The sequence below is a fragment of the Suncus etruscus genome, chromosome 11 (genome assembly GCF_024139225.1).
Source record: "Suncus etruscus isolate mSunEtr1 chromosome 11, mSunEtr1.pri.cur, whole genome shotgun sequence".
Taxonomy (NCBI): domain Eukaryota; kingdom Metazoa; phylum Chordata; class Mammalia; order Eulipotyphla; family Soricidae; genus Suncus; species Suncus etruscus.
Window position 1 is genome coordinate 51,375,785 of NC_064858.1, and position 23,782 is coordinate 51,399,566.

Below are 23,782 nucleotides of genomic sequence, written 5' to 3' on the forward strand. Positions count from 1 at the left end.
TGTTATGATGGTTTCTTTTTTCCATGGGGAATGCCAGCCATTTTCCTAGAACAAATTTCGTTTGCCTGCTGGGCTCAATACTGTCCCCTACTGGGACCTTCCGCCTGTATTGATTTTCATACCTAAGAGGTTAAGAAAGGAGAATGGACTGCAGCACATCTTCCTACCACCAACCTTCTTCAAACTCTCCCAAATAAATGGCAAACATTCCTTGCTTTTTTATCACCTACCTTTTATATTAATTCAACAAATATCTAGTGAAGAGCTTATTGTGTACAAGGAATTGTTCTGGTGTATCTAGTAAATATGTCACTTGGTCAATTATACAAAAAGACTTTGACTCCTTAAGGAGCTTAGAGTTTAGTATTAAGACTATGATTTATAAGTAATAAATAAAATAATTTATTTACCAATAAGTAATTAAAGTAGAGGGTGAACATAGCAAGTGCCCCATACAGGACCCTGAAGTTTATTAAATGGATTTGGAACATGGAGCTGTATTAGGGCTGTCTTTTAAACAAGGTCATCAGATAATTCCTCATTGAGATGTAATTTGTAAACAACAAAAATGGGTGAAGGCTCAACTCAAGCGAAAGATGGAGAAAACTCTACAGAAGAGAGTACAGTGAATACAAAGGACTTGGGGCAGGATTGCCTCATTTGGTGGAAAATATCTTGTTCAGCATGATCAGGTTGACAGGACAGCAGTTGGAGGCAAAGACATTGAAGGATTTAAGGACAGGATTGAGAAGGAACTGAATAAAAATTTTTTTGTAACTTCATCTCTTTTTCTGAACAAAATGGGAAACCGATTCAGGATTTGAAGCAGATGTACAGCTTTATTAGTAAAGACAACTTGTTTCTGTGAGTCTTGAGTGCAGAAAAAGATGAAACTGGAGAGAAAAGTTTGGAATTTCATCAAAATTTTGATGAAATAGAATGTAAGTCAGATTAAGGCCATTTAAATGGAGGGAGTGATGAGAAAAAAAATCAAGCCTTCAGTTGCTTTACTATTAATGGGAACAGCAGAAAAGGAAGGTCCAGCAAAAATGACTTAACAATTGGTTGGTATGATAGGATAGTCACCAAGGGAAAATGATGGTTTAAAAGTCAACAGAAGCACCTGCAGAAAGGGGAGTGATTAATAGTGTCAAATTTTGCTGATGATTAAAGTACCATAATTTACTGAGTCTTCACATCTCTGCATTAGAGTACATTATTTTATAGTTGAGGGCATGTGACTGTAATTGGCATGTGAAATAATGGTATTTTAGATTAAAAGTTACATGATGTATTAGGACTGAGATTGAACACTAACTATAGCCATACACAGGCCATTGGTAACCTTGAACAAAGAGTTTTGATATTGAGATGAAGTGGAAGCAAATGAAACAAGAGGAATGAGAATTTTGACAATCCTCTTTTAAGAACAGCAAGAACAATATGACTAAGTGCTGATAGGAATATTTTGGTAGAAATAGAATGGGGGCGGGGAGATGCTCACATTTTGTAGTGCTCAGGGCTTTACTTCTGGTTCTGTACTCTGGGATTACTCCTGGTGGGCTTGGGGCACCATTTGGAGTATTGAGTTTGAGCCTGGGTCTATCACATGCAAAACACTGTACTATTGCTCCAGCCTCGGAAATGAAACTTTCATGATGTAGTAGGGAAAGTGAGGAAACCAAGAAGCCCGGGCTAGGACCTACACGGGAGGTCAGCTCTAGGTAGGAGGCAGGGAGGCAGAGTAGTATGGCAGATGCTTGGGCAGGTAGGAGAGAGAGAACTGTGGGGTTTTGTTGCACTGGTTCCTAAGAGCTTCAGTTTTCCCTGCTAAATAGAGGAAGCAATGTAATCTGTGTTGGGCCACAGAGAAAAAGGAAAGACTTTAGAAATAAGAGAAGAACATGATGAAGTAACTCCTACATCTCCTAGGGATGATTCACCAGGGTGATGAGTTTGCCCAGAAAGTATATATGCAGAAGAGAAAGGGTAGGACATTGAGGGTTTCCTTCAGAGAGAGGGTCCAATGACCAAGCAGAGTCTGAGCTGAGTAGGTAGGTGGTTAGCTGGTCTGTCCATTCTCCCCTTTTTCTGTTCTATTCTGATGTTCTGCTGAAGCAGAACAGTTTGTGTGGATGTTGAGCTTTTACACTTCTCTGTTTCAATGAGGCATCCCCATCTTCAGCAAATTCTCATTATTATCAGGACTTGCCTCATGAAGCACCTGTGACAGATTGGTGGCGATTAACAGAAGTGAAATGGAACTTCTAGGATTGTTCTGACAGTGTGTGTCTCTCTGAATAGACCTGCCCTTTATGGTGCATCATGTTTCTTCTCACATTTCCTTCCTTCAACACCAAACGAAATGGGAAAGAAAACTGAAACTAATAAAGTATAAAAACAGCATTTTCTAATTTACCCTTTTTCTTCACTTTTCTCAATTTGTAGGCACTGGAGGAATTAATAAGTAAAGGCACGCCTCCAATTTTGACTACGGTTGGCCAACAACATCTCTTAAATAAATATTCTTTTGTTAAAGCATACTTTTTAATAAATGTGGCTGCAATGATAAACTGTATCCCAGAGAATATAACAAAATCTTCATTGAGTTATGAGAAGCACAAAATAAACATACTGAACTTTAAAGGTAATATTTATTTTTATTTTTATACTGTCCTTTCCCTTTCTCTACTTCCCAACCCTGCCCAATAATCCAATATATATTTTTGATATTATGTGAACAATCTAGTGAATATTTTTAATATATTTTCTACTTTCACTTAATGGCATACATGTGATATTATATTTAGTTACTTGCATGTTAATTATATACACTTTTTTTTAATTTTTGGGTCACACCTAGCAGTGCTCAGGGGATACTCCTGACTCTGCTCTCAGAAATGGCTCCTGGCAGGTTCAGGGGGACCATATAGGATACCAGGAATCAAACCTGTGTCCTTCCTGTGTTGGCTGCATGCAAGGCAAATGCCCTGCTATCACTCCGGCCCTGTTAATTATATACACTTTTAATTTTGTATGCTTATAGGACAATTTATCAATTATTCACAAAAGATATATTTTTATTTTTCCTTACCATGCTTTCTAAACTGAAAAACATCACTAAAACCATTCCAAATCAACTGTTTGGCTTTAGTACTGGATATTAATATAGAACACATATCAATATATTTTAATTACATATTAATTGCTACATGAATATATTGTATGTTAATATAGTGTTAATATAATATGTTAATATAAATATAATATGTTAATATAAATCTACAATTTATAATACTTATGAATAAAATTTATGCAGAATTATTTTTATGAGGCAATATTTTTTAATTATTAGAGGTTGCCTTAAACGTCATTGTTTTTCACTTGTAGGAACAATTAACTGGATTTTAATTAGATAGAGAAGTGTCTAATGCTTGATTTTGGGCCACACTGAGTGACACTCAAGGGTTAATCCTGGCTATGCGCTCAAAAATCACTCCTGGATTGAGAGATCATATGGGATGTTGGGTGACTGAACCGAAGTCATTCCTGGGTCAGCTGCATTCAAGGCAAACACCCTACTGATGTGCCATCGCTCTGACCCCTAACTTTGGTTTCCTAATGGATGATATTTTATAACTATTTTAAGAAAGCAATGCTTCTGAGATATCATTGTGGAGTTAAAAAATTAAACATAACTGAACAATGAAATTGATATTTGAGTACAGAACCAACTTTCAAGGAAGGAAGGGGATTAGAATCAGACCAGATTAGAAGAAATTTAGGGACAGATATGGTTGGGTCACATGCCCTTTGGTGGTGATGAATTATAGTAAGTTTGTACATACCGGTACATCAATACCATAAATCAATGCAATTGTCACATATTAAACGATAATAAAATATTATAATTTCCTAACAAGTTATGGACTTAAATTTCATAAACCACAAAGATCACTTTTTAATTCATGTTGTTTTGTAGAGCAAATTTTAAAAGAAGAAGGAAGTTCAGCTTTACAACTTACAAAACCAAAAGATGATTTGCTTCTTTGCACAATAAAGGTCAGTTTGGAAAATTTTGATATGATAGTACATCAGTTAGCAGACTGCCTGCTTGTAGGCACTAAAACAGACCCCACTAGACTGAGATGGCTTGGGGGAGATCTGGTAGTTTATCCCATGTGAATGTGTGCTAGGGCCAAAGATGGAAATTTCTTTTTGAAAGAAATATAGATGCCCTAAAGTGCCACACTTTGATTCTTCCAGCCCAAGACAAACTCTGCAGAGAATATCATTTATTATTTGGTTGGGTTTGAGTATTCCCTTCCCTGTTTATCATTTCTTAATAATAATAGTGATAGCAACAGCAACACAAATGGCTATCATTTATTCAGTGCTAACCACTTGACAGGCACTTTGCATAATCATTTAATTTTCACAGCTCTGTGAGAGAAGTATTAATCATTTACAAATATTATGTGTTAAACCTGAGAAAATACAAACTTTAGATAGTAAACATTTAAAATATCTTTATTTAAGCACTATTAATACAAAAATGTTTGTAGCTGGGTTTTAGTCATAAAAAGTACACTCCTTCACCAGTGCAAACTTCCTGCTTGGGCCAGTCATTGCAGCCCTCATCTCTTTTGTCTCTGATTATTATTACAATGATATCTTTTATTTTTCGTAAATCCTACAGATGAGTGAGACTATTCTGTATCTCTCTCTTTCTCTCTTTCTCTCTGTCTCATTTCACTCTGCAAAATAGTTTCTATGTCTATACATGTATAGGATAATTTTATGACTTTATTTTTCCTGAGAGCTGCAGAGTATTCTATTGTATATATGGACCACACATCTGTTGAAGGACATCTGGGTGGTCTGTCAATTCAGGCTATTATAAATAACACTGCAATGAACATAGGTATGCAGAGGGTATTTTTGTATTGTGTTTTTGTGCCCCTAGGGTATATTTCTGTAAGTGGTATTATTGGATCATATGGGAGCTTGATTTCCAGTTTTTTTGAGGAATCTCCATATTGTTTTTCATAAAGGCTGGACTAGATGGGATTCCCACTAGTAGTGAAAAAGAGTTCCTTTCTCCCCACATTTGTGCCAGCATTGATTGTTTTTGTTCTTTGTGATGTGTGCCTGTCTCTGTGGCATGAGATGGTACTTCATTGTTGTTTTGATTTGCATCTACCTGATGATTAGTGATGTGGAATATTTTTCATGTGCCTTTTTGGCCATTTATATTTCTTCTCTCCATTTTTGATGGGGCTTTATTTTTTCTTGTTAAGTTTTATCATTACTTTGCATATCTTAGATATTAGCCCCTTACCTGATGGGTAGTGTATGAATAGTTTCTCCCATTCTGTGTCCTAGTCACTATTTCCTTTGAGGTGCAGAAGTTTCTCAGCTAATATAGTCCCATTTGTTCATCTCTGCTTCCACTTGTTTGGTGAGTGCTGTTTTCTCCTTGAAGATGCCTTCAGTCTGAATGTCATGGAGTGTTTTGCCTACATGTTGTTCTATATACCTTATGATTTCCGGGTCTGATATAAAAGTCTTTAATTCATTTTGGATTTGACCTTTGTGCATGGTGTTAGATGGAGGTAGTCTATCCTGGAGAATAATGCATGTGCACTGGAGAAGTATATGTATCCAGTTTTCTGGGGGCGAAGAGTTGTAGGCTAATAGGCTACTTTCTTCCATTGTTCCTTTCAGAGCTAGTATATTCTTATTAAGTTTCAGCCTGGTTGACCTATCATGGGTGACAGGGCAGTGTTGAGGTTTCCATCTATTACTGTGTTGCTATTGATGTCTTTTAGACTTGTCAATAATTTAAAAAATATTTTGCTAGTCCCTCATTGGGGTCGTTCATGTTTAGGAGTATGATTTCTTCCTGGTGTACATACTCCTTGATTATTACAAAACATACATCTCTGAGCATCACTGTGTAGACATGGAAGGTAACTGTTGCTTAGACTTCTCCCCATCTCACTTTTCTTTGCATTCTCCATTGTCTTGTTTCTTGTGCCTGGATTGCTTCTTTTTAGAATACCTTCAGATGGCCTATTGGTCTTCCCTCCCTTGTTACTTTGCACATACAAAAGGAAAAGCTGTGTAACATTAGGACTGCTGCAATGTTTGTATTGTCTCCCAACTCATGTATCTGTATCTGTTTGTTCTTTCTTCAGTCAGTCTTACTGGCTGAGGCTGAAGATAGGCTGAACAGCCTTTTGGTGGAGTTGGATCATTCTGCTCACAGAAGCCTCTCCCAGTACTCTGCAGGAGATTTGGAGACTGTGGTGGAGGTCCAGCTTCAGTTGGCTGATATTGCCTTGCAGAGACACCGCGCAGCCTACAGGTAAGGCTCCTGGAGAGGCATTTCTCTTCACCCTTATATCTGATAAATTTATTACTAATTAGGGATTGTGCATTTATTAGACTAATAAAGCAAATTTGGTTTATATTATTCAGAGGAATTTTTATATCTTAATATACTGGAAACTACAGTTCTCAGGCCAAAGAGTACAGGGGCTACTATGCTTGCTTTGCATGTGGATGTCCTGAATTTGTTCCTGTGCACCCCAAATAATATCACAAGCACATTCAGGAGTATAACAGAATGTGCCCTTTCCCCACAAAACACATCTAAGAAGTAACATTTCCCATTCTATGCCTGACATTATATTATTAACAATATTGTAAATCATGTTGTCAAAATAAAAATAGAAAAAGAATACAACAGTCAAAGCAAAAAATTTCTCAGCAAAGCAAATGTATGCTTAAATCAAACATCTGGATTGTCTTATGGAGAAACCAAAATACTGATGTTATTTTTAATTACTTCCTGTTTTCAAACATAAAATCTATATATTTCTCTGATTTTTACAAAGAAAATCTGTGATGAGTGAGTGAGAAAGGTGAGAGAAAGAAAGTAAGGTACATTCTGAAAAGGTAGGATCTCCTGAACTATGCTATGCTGGCTGAACCATTTACAGAATGATGGTAAGTGATGATTTTTTAAATATGATATGATTGTTAGTGTTGGCTCTCTTGTGTCACTTGTTCACTGATTCATTCATGCATGCAACCACTGTTCACTCCCTCACTGTCAGGTCCTGATCTATGTGTGGATGGTATGAATCTGACTAGAGTTCAGTTCCCACAGCAGTATTCTCATAGATGCATAAATAATTGGAGTAATATAAAACAATAATTAAAAGTAATTTTTATGATTACTAAAACAGAAATACACTTTCAAGAACTTCCTGTGTTACTTCTGATATTCTATATTCTATGATTGAATAGTGATCCTTTAAATAATATACAACACTCTTACCTTACCATTCATTAACTGTTTCAAAAAATAACATGGACATCTACAATTTACTAAAAATTATCCCATTACTGGTATATATGTCAGACAATATAGAACAATATTGATAAATATATTCTCTTCTGACACTTATATTTTATAGATAGTAAACAGGGCGGCAGCAAATAATAAACACAATTAAGTAAATTATATAGTGCTGCTCAAATGTGAAGTTTTATGGAGAATGTCCAAAGTAGAGAGAGAAGGAAGAGAATTACTACCTCAAATTGTGTTTGAATAAGAAATATGATTCAATTTCTATGTTTAAACACATTGACTATGTTTAAATACATTGTCATGTACTATCAGTGGCTCACACTTGGATGTTGCTTAATTAACACAAATTGGAGCCCTGGTGCCAACATGTTAATGCCAGACAAGCTTTCAGGCCCCATTGCTCATTCCATTTCTTCTGCCATAATCTGAACAAGTGGGCAAGAAACTCCATTTGTTCCCTCCATTGGTGAGAAGTTTAAGAAAACAGCAAATTCTGATCACTGCCACCCATTGATCGGAATCAGCTGCACACCAGTCTTTTCCCTATTTTTAAGACGTTCAGCCTATTTTGAAGACTGCTGTGCCTCTTCTGGAGAGCCTCTTATGAGAGTGATAAACCTTTCAGGCCTTCTTGTTGTTGAATTAATTATTAATTAAAAAGTCCTAATAGTGATGGATGGATGGTGAGGCCTTTCTTGGCCTGGCCCTACACCTGTAACCTTTAGGCCCTGGGCAGGGGTGGCAAACAAGTTCGACACAAAGAGTCAAACTTTTAAACTGTGAGAGTCAGAGAGCCACACCACGCAGTGACCTGCCAAAACAGACAAACACTCACACAAAAGCATATAATTTTAACAATAATATATTCAACACATATTGCATTTTGTCATTTTGAGTGAGGGTAAAAATCCTGTTCGCCACCCCTGCTTGGGTCTGTAGGTGCAGGGTGAGGACAGCAAAGAAATGATCCAGAGCACAGATAAAGTTTCAGGAGAAATTTAGTTTTATTACAAGGACCTAACAGCCATGTGCATTTCTTCTCATGGCTTCTATGCTAAGCTTTTTAAGAAGCCTCCTTCAGTTGCCCTCCATCCATCCATCCATCCATCCATCCATCCATCCATCCATCCATCCATCCATCCATCCATCCATCCATCCATCCATCCATCCATCCATCCATCCATCCATCCATCCATCCATCCATCCATCCATCCATCCATCCATCCATCCATCCATCCATCCATCCATCCATCCATCCATCCATATTCCTGCCTAGGCATTCCTGCCTTTGTCCCCTTGTTGCATCTGCTTCTCCTCCCCCGATGTAATCCCTTTGTTACCAACCACAGACCCCACCCAACTGTGGGAGGGTCTCACCTTCCAGGTGAGCTAGGCAGGAAGTTGGGGGAGGGGTAACATCTGGGTGTTTTGTTTTAAAAAAATAAAAGAAAAATAATGAGACAAGGTTACAAAGCTTTTGTTTTCCTCACCTCCGCCAGTCAAAGGCAGGAACCCTAATATTACCCAACGCAACAAAGTTTCAAGTGTAAAATTAAAATATCAGCCTTTTCTATAAACATAACTTTTCTGCAAATACACTTGTAGTTTAAAATTCTTAATGTTATTTAACCAAGCACTTTTATACTGAAAAATCCTAGTTCCTTTCCAAAAACTTCACTAAACAAAATTACGAGAACATTTATGCAGAAAAATACACTTTGAAAACAGGATACTACATTAAGATACACAATAAAACATTATAGCAATTAGGAAATATTAATTAGGAAAAACTATAAAACACATTTAAACTAGCAAGACAATGCCTGATGCAACTAGGATTAAGAGATCAACCTGAAACAAAGTTAAGTGCAGCAAGGTTTTGTTTTTTTTTTTTTAAATCAGCTTTTCAGTTGGGCTTTGCTCGGCTGTTCTTTATCTCCATTTTCTCCTTCAATCTTCTTTTCTTCATCATTATCATGTCCAGATGTCAGTAAGCTGTGGGCGACTCCTCAGGGTTCGAGGGCTGGCCACATGGTTTTGGCTCTAAAAATCCTCGGGCTCCCCAGGTGGTCCTGAGCTGGAGCCACATCCATGTCACTAGGCAGATTGTATGGAGTGTGGCCATATCTATCTCATTTGCCTTCCTGCAAGGAGGGAGCTTTCTAGCTGCAGCTCGATGAGAAAGTGGTTGGTCCCTCTTGCTGCCACTGCCTTCTGGGAGATTAACACCCCTGAGGTTGATTAGGCCAGAATTTGGGGGTAGGTGTGCCGTTCATCTTCCTGAAGTCAGTCCGCCATCAATGAAGTCATTTTCCTGATCTTTTTCTAATCAGTGGCCTCTATAAGTTTCTGCAAATTGGGAGGCTGAGGTCCTCAGAAAAAACACTTTTTGTAGAAGAAAAATTAGGATGCCTGGGCATTTGGGGAGCTGCTCCAAGCTTTCAGCTACCCCTTTTCAAAACTGCCCACTCTGTTGCCAGAAGGGGTCTCTAGCATATTTAGATCAGGTGCCATGTGGTGCAACTTTTTGGGTTCTCCATTATCACTCCAGCTGAATAGAGCCAAAATTACCCATAAGGCCATAAAACTCACCATCATTACTGAGGTCTTTTAGGATCCAGGCTCAAGTCCATCTTTGAGCACCAATTGTTGAATGAATTATTAAAGAGTCCTAGTAGTGGATGGATGGATGGTGAGGACTTTCTCGGCCCAGCCTGGTGCCTGCATCCCCATCAGCCCATGAGTCTGTAGGTTCAAGATAAAGGTTAAAAAAATGATAAACAGGCAGTCAGGTGAAACTTCAGGAGACATCCAGCTTTATTATAAGGTCCTAACTGCCATGTGCATATTCCTCACATGGCCTTTAAGCTAAACAGCTTTCTGCATCCATCCTGTGTCTCTGATCTCCTTGCTGAATCTTTCTCTCACCCTTCTCCCCAGGCCACTCTTAATTTCCAACCACAGATCCCTCCCAGCTGTGAGACGGTCTCACCATCCAGGTGACATAGGGGAGGGGTAACACTTCAAATTACTGGCTTTAATACAGAACCTTCACATCTAAAACAAATTTTCAATCAAAGTGGGCCTTGTTGATGAGGTGATATCTGAACAAAGTACTTAAATTAAGAATGATCCAGGTGGGGCCGGCGCAGTGGCGCTAGAGGTAAGGTGTCTGCCTTGCCAGCACTAGCCTAAGACGGACCGTGGTTCCATCCCCCAGCGTCCCATATGGTCCCCCAAGCCAGGAGCGATTTCTGAGCGCATAACCATGAGTAACCCCTGAGCGTCACCGGGTATGGCCCAAAAACCAAAAAAAAAAAAAAAAAAAAAAAAAAAGAATGATCAGGTGACTATATGTAAATGGAATATGACAAGCCATGACAATATGCCCACTACATGCTTGAGGGAGCATATGGCTTCATATCTAGGGTACAATGAACAAAGGAAAGAGTTGTGAGACTAGAAGAGTTAATTTGTAGGGGGAAGTTTATATAGGACGTTTGGCTTTTACTCTGAGAAAAGTGAGGAGTCAAAGTATTTTGATTTGACTTTTAAGTTATAGAGAAGAGCCTGACTTTTAAGTTTAATATTGATCATAATAGGGAAAGGTTTTGAAAGAAAGTTAAAAATTGTTATTGGTTCAACTGGAGTAAAAAGTGTTTGGATGCTGAGTAGTTGAATGTAGAGCCATTGAATTTGGCAATACAGGACCAAGAGATGGTACAAGGAGTAAGGCACTTGCCTTGCACACAGCCAACCCTAGTACAATTTCTAGTTACCATAAAAGGTCCCCTAAGCATCACCAGGAATGACCTCTGAACACAGATCCTGAAGAAAGCACTGAGCACTGGTAGGTATTGCCCCAAGTTGCCCCTAAAAAAAAAGAGAATTTGATAATAAATTAAATTTAGAGCTGTGAAATAGAGGAGTTAACATAAAGTTCTTTTTAATGGCAAATGGGATTTTGTCAGAGTACAGTTAATTTAGGGGAAATATTGGAAGTTCTATTTTGGCCTTGTTTAGATTGTGTTTCTAGGATGCAATACTGATAATGTTAAATATTACTGGAGTATTTAGAACATAGATAATATTTAAAGCCTTTTTCTGGCTGACTTTCCTTAATGAATAATATAAAAGAAACTATAGACTGAGGCCTGAATTTGAGATTTTAACATTAGCAGACTGGGCAGTAATGAGAAGTCAATAATGGAACTGGGACCTAGAAAAGATGCTGGGAAAAACCCAAAAAGAGCCCCATTTGCATTTGGTGAAAGGGATTAGAAATTGAGGTTCCCTCTTTCCTCCCCAGCACCAACCTGGCAGGCCCCAAAGGGCAGATGAGCAATGATGGGACTGAACCCAGAACTGGGATTGTTTTTTGTTTGTTTGTTTGTTTGTTTTTTGGCTTTTGGGTCACACCTGGTAGCGCTCAGGGGTTACTTCTGGCTATACACTCAGAAATCGCTCCTGGGAGGCATGGGGGACCATATGGGATGCCAGGATTCGAACCATCATCCTTCTGCATACAAGGCAAGCATCTTACCTCCATGCTATCTCTCCGGCCCCAGGATTGTTTTTTTAATGTCCATTTTTTTCTCTATCATTATTGGTGTACTAGAAGGCCATTGATATTTGTGTGTTGATTTTGTAGCCAGTCACTTTGATATATAAATCTATTGTTTGTGGAAGCTTTTGGGTAGAATTTTTAGGGTTTTCTAATACTGTATCATGCCATTTGCAAACAGTGAGAGCTGGACTTCTTCCTTTCCTATCTGGATGACCTTGATATTTTTTCTTGCCTAATTGCTATGGCAAGAATTTGAAGCACTATGTTGAATAGGAGTGGTGAGAGAGGGCAGCCTTCTCTTGTACCAGAATTTAGAGGAAAGGCTTTTAGTTTATTTCCATTGAGAATAATATTTGCCATTGGCTTGTAGTAGATGCCTTGACTATAATGAGAAAGTTTCTTTCATTCCTATCTTGATGAGAGTTTTTTTTTATTAAGAATGGGTGTCGGATCTTATCGAATGACTTATCTACATCTGTTGATATGATCATGTAGTTTTGATTTTTCTTTTTGTTGATATGGTGTATTATGTTGATTGATTTACATATATTAAACCATCCTTGCATTCCTGGAATGAAACCTATGTAGTCGTGGTGTATGACCTTCTTGATGAGGCTTTTGATTTTATGAAACCTATGTAGTCATGGTGTATGACCTTCTTGATGAGGCCTTTTTTTTTTTTTTATGAAACCTGTGTAGTCATGGTGTATGACCTTCTTGATGAGGCCTATGATTTAATGAAACTATGTAGTCATGGTGTATGACCTTCTTGATGAGGCCTATGATTTAATGAAACTATGTAGTCATGCTGTATGACCTTCTTGATGAGGCCTTTGATTTTACTTGTTAGGATTTAGTTGAGGATCTTTGCATCTGAGTTCATCAGGAAGGTTGGTCTTTAGTTTTCGGTTTTTGCAGAATCTCTGGTTTTGGTATCAGGGTGATGTTAGCTTCATAAAAATTATTTGAGACTGTTTTGTTTCTTCAATTTTATGAAATATCCTGAAAAGAATTAGTAGTAACTGCTCCTCTTGAGAGGTTTGAAAGAATTCAATAGTGAATCCATCAGGGCCTGGGTTTTTGTTTCTGGAAAGACTTTTGATTACCATTTTATTTTCCTCAGAAGTGATAGGTCTGTTTAGATAGCTAAATCATCTTGGTTTAACTGTGGAAGATTATAAGAGTCCAAGAATTTATCCATTTCTTCCAGGTTCTCATGTTTCCTAACATAGAGTTTCTCAAAGTATTCTGATTACCATTCGAATCTCTGCAGTTTCTGTAGTAGCCTCCCCTGTTTTATTTCTTATCTGGTTTATTAAGTTTTCTTCTCCAGTTTTTGTGAGTTTTTTAGTGGTTTATCAATCTTTTTTATTTTTTCAAAGAACCAACTTTTGCTTTCATTGATCTTTTGTATTGTTTTTGGGTTTCTACTTCATTGATTTCTGCTCTAAGCTTTGTTATTTCCTTCTTCCTACCTATTTTTGGTACCTTTTGTTGATCATTTTCTAATTTTATAAGCTCTGTCTTTAAGCTATTTATGTAGGCCCTTTCTTTCTTCCTGATGTGTACTTTCAAAGCTATAATTTTTCTTTAGTACCGTATATTCTGTGTCCCACAGAAATTCTCATAATTTGTGTTTTCACTCACACTTGTTTCTAGGATTCTTTTAATTTCTACTCTGATTTAATCTCTGAAATACTGGTTGTTCAGTAGTGAGCTGTTTAATTTTCCAGTGTTAAAGTTTTCCTTTTGATCTGAGAATGTAGTCTGTATGATTTCTATCTCAAGGTTTTATGGAGATATGTTTTATGGGCCAGCATGTGGCCTATACTGGAGCATGTGCATTGGAGAAGAATGTGTATCCAGTTTTTTTGGGGGGATGGACTGCCATCTATCTATCTATCTATCTATCTATCTATCTATCTATCTATCTATCTATCTATCCACTTTCTTCCATTTCTCTTTTCCAAGCTAGCATATTCTTGTTGTTTTCAGCCTGATTGACCTATCAAGATGTGACAGGGCGGTGTTGAGGTCTCCCACTATTATTGTGTTGCTATTGTCTTCTTTCAGATATGTCATGTTTTGCTATCCCTGATTGGTTGCATATATATTTAGGAGTATGATTTCTTTCTCTTGTTTATATCCCTTGGTTATTACAAAATATCTATCTTTGTTCCTTATAACTTTTCTAAATCTAAAGTTTGTGTCATATAATATTAATATGGCCACTCCAGCTTTTTAAAGGGAGTTGTTTGCTTGGAGGATTCTCTTCCAACCTTTGATTTTGAGTCTATGTTCGATCTGACTATTTAGATGTGTTTCTTGTAGCTAGCAGAAGGATTCAGCTTTTTTATTCATTTTGCCACAATGTTTCTCTTAACTTGTGGTATATTTAGTCCGTTGTATTGAGAGATAATTGTCATGGGATTTAGTGTCATCTTTCTTTAGAAGTTTGGTTTGTAGGGAGGGACTTCAGAGCATAAAAACCGGCTAACCTTTGCAAAAGCTGGCTCCCTGTGTGTGACACCAGGCGGGGAAAATCCGCGAAAGTACACCGGCCCAGTGGGGCTCAGCTGTGAAAGACTGTGAGTGTGACCTGTCTATGTCTGTCTACTGTCCTCTTGCGTGAAACTCTTGCGAGTGGGGCAAAAAGAGGCTCAGAGGAGCACGGCCGCTCCGCTTCGCTACGCGGCCGTGCACTCTTTCTAAGGAAAGAACTCCATTGCAACAAGAAGGAAAAATCACACTAAGAACGGCGCTATATCACAGAAGCAAACATTTCTCTCTGGACTGTCTTCTCTGTTGCATGCTCGGGCCTAAGATTTGACCCAGTGTGAGGCTTCATCCACGGAGGACTCCCCTCCCTTAGAGGCAAGTCAGCCCATCCAGAAAGGGAGGAGCCAGAGGAGTGTGCTGCCTACATCATATAGACAATGAATACCACTACAACACGTAGAAAAACCCACAATACAAGTGTGACAATGGGGAAACAACGCAGGCCAGCATCAGACATAGAGAATGAAGATGACAATTCTGAGGACCAGATAATGACTGAACAACTAATCAACCTCTCAGATAAGGACTTTAGACTAGCAATATGGAAGGTGCTCAACAGACTCCAAGAAACCATGGATCGAGTTGAACAGAACACTAATAAGAACCAAGAAAATATGAAGGCAGAAATGACAAAACTCCAAACTGAAATAACATGTCAACTAACAGGACTGAAAAAGTCAGTAAACGAAGTGAATGACAAAATGGATAAGCTCTGGGACAGGGTATCAGAAGCTGAGAATAGACTTGGTGCTGTGGAAGATGAGATACATAACAATTCCATACAGCAGGAGAGATTGGACAAAAAACTTAAAGCAAATGAGCAGACAATGGAAAAATTAGTCAAAGAATGGGAACAGACGAAAATAGAAGTCTATGATAAGATCAACAGAAACAACTTAAGAATCATTGGAGTCCCAGAGACCCAGGAAGAAAATTTCCAGGAAGAATCAATGGTCAAGAACATCATTAAAGAGAAACTCCCAGAGCTAAAGAATATATGTGATCAAATCCTGCATGCCCGAAGAGTACCAACCAAAAGAGACCCCAGAAAAACCACCCCAAGACACATCCTAGTCACAATGACAAATCCCACAGATAGAGACAGAATTCTGAAAACAGCAAGATCAAAAGGGGAAATCATGTTCAAGCAAGCTTCCCTGAGATTTACAGCAGACCTGTCACCAGAAACGCTCAATGCCAGAAAGCAGTGGTGGGATATTGTGACAAGACTGAATGAAATGAATGCTTCACCCAGAATACTATACCCAGCAAAACTCACTTTCCGGTTTGATGGAAGAATACATGGTTTCACAGACAAAAAACAGCTCAGAAACTTCACAGACACAAAACCAGTCTTAAGAGAAAAACTGAAAGACCTAATCTAAGACAAGACTACCCAAAAGACACACCAAATTTTGAAATAAAGATGGCGTTAAATCCCAGGACAATTCTTTCTCTCAACGTCAATGGACTAAATGCACCAGTTAAGAGACACAGAGTGGCTAAATGGATCAAAAAACTCAATCCAACCTTCTGCTGCCTACAAGAAACGCACCTGAATAGTCAGAACAAACATAGACTCAAAATAAAAGGCTGGAGAAAAGTTATCCAAGCAAACAACACCCATAAAAAAGCTGGAGTGGCCATACTAATATCAGATAATGCAAACTTTATACTCAGGAAGGTTGTAAGGGACAAAGACAGACATTTTATATTAATCAAGGGGTACGTAGAGCAGGAAGAATTCACTCTCCTAAACATATATGCACCGAATGAGGGGCCAGCAAAATATTTAATACAACTGTTGACAAATCTGAAAAATAATATCAACAACAACACAATAATTGGGGGGGACCTTAACACGGCTTTGTCAACACTGGACAGGTCAACCAGACTGAAACCCAACAAGAATATACTAGACCTGAGGAGAGAAATGGAAGAAAGAGGCCTAGTGGATATATATAGGACACTCCATCCCCAGAAACCTGGATACACATTCTTCTCCAATGTACATGGGACATTCTCCAGGATAGACTACATGCTGGCACATAAAACATACCTCCATAAGATCAAGAGGATAGAAATTTTGCAGACTACCTTCGCTGACCACAAGGCTCTGAAATTATTTGTGAACTCCAAAGGGACTCAGAAGAAACACTTTAACACCTGGAAGTTAAACAGCCTCATGCTCAATAACCAGTGGGTCCGAGATGAAATCAAGGAGGAAATAAAAAGGTTCCTGGAAACAAATGACAATAAAGACACAAACTCTCAGAACTTATGGGACACAGCAAAAGCAGTACTGAGAGGAAAATTTATAGCTTTGCAAGCACACATCAGGAAGGAAGAAGGAGCTTACCTGAGTAGCTTAATGACACAGCTAATAGAACTAGAAAATGCTCAACAAAAGGACCCAAGAATAGGAAGACAGAAGGAAATAACAAAGCTGAGAGCAGAAATCAACGAAGTGGAAACTCAAAAAAACAATCCGAAAGATCAACGAAAGCAGAAGTTGGTTCTTTGAAAAAATAAACAAGATTGATAGACCACTGGCAAACCTAACAAAGAAAGAGAGAGAGAGAAACTTGATAACTCGTATCAGGAATGAAAAAGGAGAGATCACTACTGATATGACAGAGATTCAAAGGGTAATCAGAAACTACTTTGAAAAACTCTACGCCACTAAAAATGAGAACCTGGAAGAAATGGATAAATTCTTGGACTCTTATAATCTTCCACGGTTGAAGGAAGAGGATGTAGCATATCTAAACACCCCCATCACCATTGATGAAATTAAAACAGTAATCAAATGTCTGCCGAAAAACAAAAGCCCAGGTCCAGATGGATTCACTAATGAATTCTATCAAACTTTCCAAGTGGAACTACTGCCAATCTTGGCAAGACTCTTTCATGAATTTGAACAAGCAGAAACACTTCCAAATAGCTTTTATGAAGCCAACAACACCTTGATACCTAAACCAGACAGGGACGCTACCAAAAAAGAAAATTACAGACCAATATCACTGATGAATGCAGATGCAAAGATCCTCAACAAAATCCTGGCAAATAGGATTCAATGCCTCGTTAAGAAGATCATCCACTACAATCAAGTAGGTTTCATCCCAGGAATGCAAGGCTGGTTTAACATCCGTAAATCTATCAACATAATACACAACATCAATAACAAGAAAAATAAAAACCACATGATCATATCAATAGATGCAGAGAAAGCATTTGATAAGGTGCAACACCCATTCTTGATCAAAACTCTCAGCAAGATGGGAATGGAGGGAACCTTTCTCAATATAGTGAAGGCCATCTACCACAAGCCAGTGGCAAATATTATCCTCAATGGAGAAAAACTGAAAGCCTTCCCTCTAAATTCTGGCACAAGACAAGGCTGTCCTCTCTCACCACTCCTATTCAACATAGCACTGGAAGTACTTGCTATAGCGATTAGGCAAGAAAAGGATATCAAGGGAATCCAGATAGGAAAGGAAGAAGTCAAGCTCTCACTGTTTGCAGATGACATGATACTCTACTTAGAAAACCCTAAAGACTCTATCGAAAAGCTTCTAGAAACAATAGACTCATATAGCAAGGTGGCAGGCTACAAAATTAACACACAAAAATCAATGGCCTTTCTATATACCAATAGTAATAAGGATGAAATGGACATTAAGAAAACAACCCCATTCACAATAGTACCACACAAACTCAAATATCTTGGAATCAACTTGACTAAATATGTGAAGGACCTATACAAAGAAAACTATAAAACTCTGCTCCAAGAAATAAGAGAGGACACACGGAAATGGAAACACATACCCTGCTCATGGATTGGCAGGATTAACATCATCAAAATGTCAATACTCCCCAAGGCATTATACAGATTTAATGCCATCCCTCTAAAGATACCCATGACATTCTTCAAAGAAGTGGATCAGACACTTTTGAAATTCATTTGGAACAATAAACACCCTCGAATAGCTAAAGCAATCATTGGGAAAAAGAATATGGGAGGAATTACTTTTCCCAACTTTAAACTGTACTACAAAGCAACAGTTATCAAAACAGCATGGTATTGGAATAAGGATAGGTCCTCAGATCAGTGGAATAGGCTTGAATACTCAGAAAATGTTCCCCAGAGATACAACCATCTAATTTTTGATAAAGGAGCAGGAAATCCTAAATGGAGCAGGGAAAGCCTCTTCAACAAGTGGTGTTGGCACAATTGGATAGCCACTTGCAAAAAATTAAACTTAGACCCCCAGCTAACATCATGTACAAAGGTAAAATCCAAATGGATTAAAGACCTCGATATCAGCCCCAAAACCATAAGATATATAGAACAGCACATAGGCAAAACACTACAGGACATTACAGGCATCTTCAAGGAGGAAACTGCACTCTCCAAGCAAGTGAAAGCAGAGATTAACAGATGGGAATATATTAAGCTGAGAAGCTTCTGCACCTCAAAGGAAATAGTGCCCAGGATACAAGAGCCACCCACTGAGTGGGAGAAACTATTCACCCAATACCCATCAGATAAGGGGCTAATCTCCAAAATATACAAGGCACTGACAGAACTTTACAAGAAAAAAACATCTAACCCCATCAAAAAATGGGGAGAAGAAATGAGCAGACACTTTGACAAAGAAGAAATACGCATGGCCAAAAGACACATGAAAAAATGTTCCACATCACTAATCATCAGGGAGATGCAAATCAAAACAACGATGAGATACCACCTCACACCCTAGAGAATGGCACACATCACAAAGAATGAGAATAAACAGTGTTGGCGGGTATGTGGAGAGAAAGGAACTCTTATCCACTGCTGGTGGGAATGCTGTCTAGTTCAACCTTTATGGAAAGTGATATGGAGATTCCTCCAAAAACTGGAAATCGAGCTCCCATACGATCCAGCTATACCACTCCTAGGAATATACCCTAGGAACACAAAAATACAATACAAAAACCCCTTCCTTACACCTATATTCATTGCAGCTCTATTTACCATAGCAAGACTCTGGAAACAACCAAGATGCCCTTCAACAGACGAATGGCTAAAGAAACTGTGGTACATATACACAATGGAATATTATGCAGCTGTCAGGAGAGATGAAGTCATGAAATTTTCCTATACATGGATGTACATGGAATCTATTATGCTGAGTGAAATAAGTCAGAGAGAGAGAGAAAAACGCAGAATGGTCTCACTCATCTATGGGTTTTAAGAAAAATGAAAGACACCCTTGTAATAATAATTTTCAGACACAAAAGAGAAAAGAGCTGGAAGTTCCAGCTCACCTCAGGAAGCTCACCACAAAGAGTGATGAGTTTAGTTAGAGAAATAACTACATTTTGAACTGTCCTAATATTGAGAATGTATGAGGGAAATGTAGAGCCTGTTTAGGGTACAGGCGGGGGTTGGGTGGGGAGGAGGGAGATTTGGGACTTGGGTGATGGGAATGTTGCACTGGTGATGGGTGGTGTTCCTTTTATGACTGAAACCCAAACACAATCATGTATGTAATCAAAATGTTTAAATAAAGAAAAAAAGCTCAATGAGAAAAAAAAAAAAGAAGTTTGGTTTGTCTGTATGTCTTGTCTTAAAGAAGACATTGAAGTTTTTTATAAGGCTGGTTTTGAGTCTGTTAAGCTTCCTAGCTGTTGTTTATCCATGAAGCTATGTTTACTTCCTTTAAACCTGAAAGTGAGTCTGGCTGGCTGCAATATTCTAGGCGAAACATTCATTTCATTGAGTTTTGTCACTTTATACCACCACTTTCATCATGCCTTGAGGGTCTCTTGTGATAGATCTGCTGTAAATCTTAACGATGTTCCTTTGTACATAATTTCCCTTTTTGATCTTGCTGCTTTTGGTATTCGTCATTTTGACTAGAATGTGTCTTGATGCTTTTCTTCAGGTCACTTTTAGCTGGTACTATTCCGGCATGTAGGATTTGGTTGCCTGAAGTCTTTAGCTCTGGGAGTTTCTGTGCAATGATGTCCTTGACTGTTGATTCTTTGTGGGGATTTTCTTTTTGGGTCTTTGGGACTTCAATGACTCTTATGTTATTTCTGTTGAGTTTATCAAAGACTTCTAATTTCATCTGTTCACATGTTTGAGTACTTTTTCCGTTGTCTGATCATTTGCTTTAAGACTCCTTTCCAATCTTTTGTGTTGTATGGAATTGTTATCCATCTCATTTTCCAGTTCACTGATACTATCCTCAGCTGCTGTTACTGTGTTGGAGAGGCTTTCCATTGAGTTTTCATTTCATCTGGTGAGTTTTTCAGACCTTTTATTTCAGTTTGGTGATTTCTGTTTTCTCTCCTCGTATCCTCATAATTCTATTTGTGTTTTGTTCAATTTGATCTATGCTTTTTTTGAGTTCTGTGAACATCCTCCATGTTTCTTCTCTGAACTTCTTATCTGAGAGACTAACTAGGTGGTTGGCATTTTTCGGGTCATCAAAGATGCCATCTTCATTCTCTATGCTTGGTATTGGCCTGCATTGTTTTCCCATTGTTATGACATTGTGTGGTTTTTTTTCCTCTACATGTTATGGTGGGGGTTCATTGGCTGCAAGATGTGTATGACTGTGAAGTGAATCAGAGCAGCTGGGCTCCTCTGGCTGCACCCTCCTTAGGCATTTCCATCTCACATCAGATCACTCAGATTCCTAGAAGCTTCTAGGCTGGCTTGGTCTCAAAAGCCACAACCAATGGTCAGGCTATAGTCCATTGCAGTAGTGTTTGGCAGCAATCCCTATTTTGAGTTTCGACAGTAGAAGAGAATAGGAAAATGGGGGGGGGGTATCAGTTGGTAGATGTGCGTGCAAGACAGTTTTCACAAGATAATAAGATAAGGGAGGTAATGAACACTTATGAAAATAGTCTAGCATAGAAGGAAAATTTGATGCTCTGTTATGATTGACAAATTATAAGAACCCAATTTAGTCTCCTATTTATTTAATACAGAATAAAATTATTCCTTAACTTGGGGTTATAGAATGGTTTCTGGAGACTAGCAAGAAAACCTGCTGCTTGCCAAGTATAAATAAGAATAGAGTTTTCTATTTTGAAATTAGTGGCAATATTAACAAGCATAGTAATTTTAAAATTGTGCTAATGAAATGTTTCAACATTGAAGGTCTCTGTATAATTCAAGGACTTAGTGTTTCCAAGTGATTAGAGAGTGTGTGGTATTAAATTCCACAATGTAACAAACCTTTAAGACACTACAACTTGTATTTTAGCCATTGTACCTTTTCTCATAATTTAAATAATGATTTTATTACCAGCTTGCAATACTATAGAGTTTGGGGGTGTATCTCTTATCACCTATACATTTATATAGGATCCATTCTATTTACTATTAAAGGAACAATGCCATATTACTACCAAGAGGACACTTTTGTTCATTTCTCCCACCCATCTTCTATTCTCTCTCTAGAAGTTGTTGTTTTTTTGCTAGTTCATTAAAGATATTAAAGAATGCTCACAATTATTTGAAAAGGTCAAATTATGTTCTCAATTGGTGAATATTAGTGAAGCATTTATGTATGTTTGGAGGCAACACCCAGTATTGTTAAGGGCTTACTCCTGGCTCTGTTCTCAGGGATCATTCCAGGCAGGTTTGGGGACCATATAATGCTGGGGATTAAATCCAGGTCGGCTGCATACACGAGACTGACCCACTGTATTGTCAATCTAGCCCTCAATAATTTTTAATTTTTTAAAATTTAGGCAGTATTACTTATAATACTGGTAATAATAGTGTTTCAGGTACATAATATTACAACTCAAACCAATTGTCTATATCAGTGTCCCTCTACCAGTGTGCCCAGATTCCCTCACACCCCATACTCCCTCCTCAGCAAACTTGAATTATGATTTAATTATTATAGTTTGGTTCATGTGTTTATAATAGTACTGGATTTTAGTTGCTTGATGCCTAAACTCTATACTACCAAAGTGTTCTAGGTCCCTGCAAGTAAGTGCTGATATGTTATACCATCAATCTGCTTCCTCTTATTTCCCTTCTCACCCCTTCTTTCCCTTGACCTCTCTTTCTTGACATTCTTATTTGGTAATTCAGTGCCAAGAGTTTTCCTGTATTTGATACCTTTTTTCCTTTCTTCTTGCTCATTATTAAGGTTGTATATTGCTACTTAAATAATTTTGAAATTTGGTGGCATTGTGTCTTGGTATATATATATATATATAAAATATGATAATTAATTGATGATAAAATAGGCTTACCATTACAAACTACCATGTTCTCATTGAAGTTTGAAAACAAATTTTATGGGTAGTGTGATATAGAAAATACATGTTAAAAATGCATGTGTAGATAAATATTTTAATATATTCTATGTACTATTTTATATATAAAAATAGAGTGCATGATTATTGTAATTCCATCAGGAAGAAAACAGAACTCTCTTCTCAAAACTGTGTCCCAGAATGTAACAATAGCTATTGAATATATGTCCCATCATCTGTCTTTTATCATTTTCCAGCTCTCTTTATGTCTTATATATTTTTGCTATTGAGGATGTGAATATTTATTTTTAGTGAAGAAGGAAATCAGAAGCTAAAAATTACAAAATGTACACAGAATGAATAACATGTCATAGAACATTTTTTCCTTTCTTTGCTGTATGGAGGGAAATATTGAGCCATACCTGACTCTGATCAGAACTTTCTACCCCCAGGGATCATTCCTGGTGGTACTTAGGAGACCATTTTTGGTGCAAGGGATTGAACCCAAGTCAGCTATATGGAAGGGAAGTTCCTCAACCTCTATGCAATTTATGCAGCCTATTAATATAATTTTAATTAACCAGCCTTTGAGACTACTACTGATGGCCAGGAGACCCTTAACTTGAATAATGATTTTACTTTGAAAGCCATATATATATGTATATAAACACACATATAATTTTCAAGTATGTTAGTATTGTTTTTATTTTAAAGACATGAAGGTAAAAAAAAAAAAAACACATAAAGGTAGGTCCTTGATATCACACCTGCAAAGTCTGATGCTCCTGCCATTTTTCTAGCAGAGTTGTTGCTGTGGGAAGTTTATCAGTATGAATGAGACTTTCTTGTGTGATCTTTTTTTTAATACTATCTTATTTAAACACCGTGATTACAATCATGAATGTAACTGAGTTTCAGTCATAAAAAGAATACCCCCTTCACCAATGCAATATACCCACCACCAATGCCCCCATATCTCTCCTTCCCCACCCCCTACC

At 37.8% G+C, this 23,782-nt stretch overlaps 1 protein-coding gene across 1 annotated transcript in view; it reads left to right on the forward strand.

The window, feature by feature from the left end:
• Nucleotides 1-23,782, forward strand: part of CFAP54 (cilia and flagella associated protein 54) — a 443,326-nt gene that overhangs the window by 300,363 nt on the left and 119,181 nt on the right. The window contains exons 49-51 of the mRNA XM_049782938.1: nucleotides 2,449-2,647; nucleotides 3,983-4,062; nucleotides 6,201-6,370. Of these exons, the coding sequence (XP_049638895.1) occupies nucleotides 2,449-2,647; nucleotides 3,983-4,062; nucleotides 6,201-6,370 (449 nt within the window). The remainder of the gene's footprint in view (nucleotides 1-2,448; nucleotides 2,648-3,982; nucleotides 4,063-6,200; nucleotides 6,371-23,782) is intronic.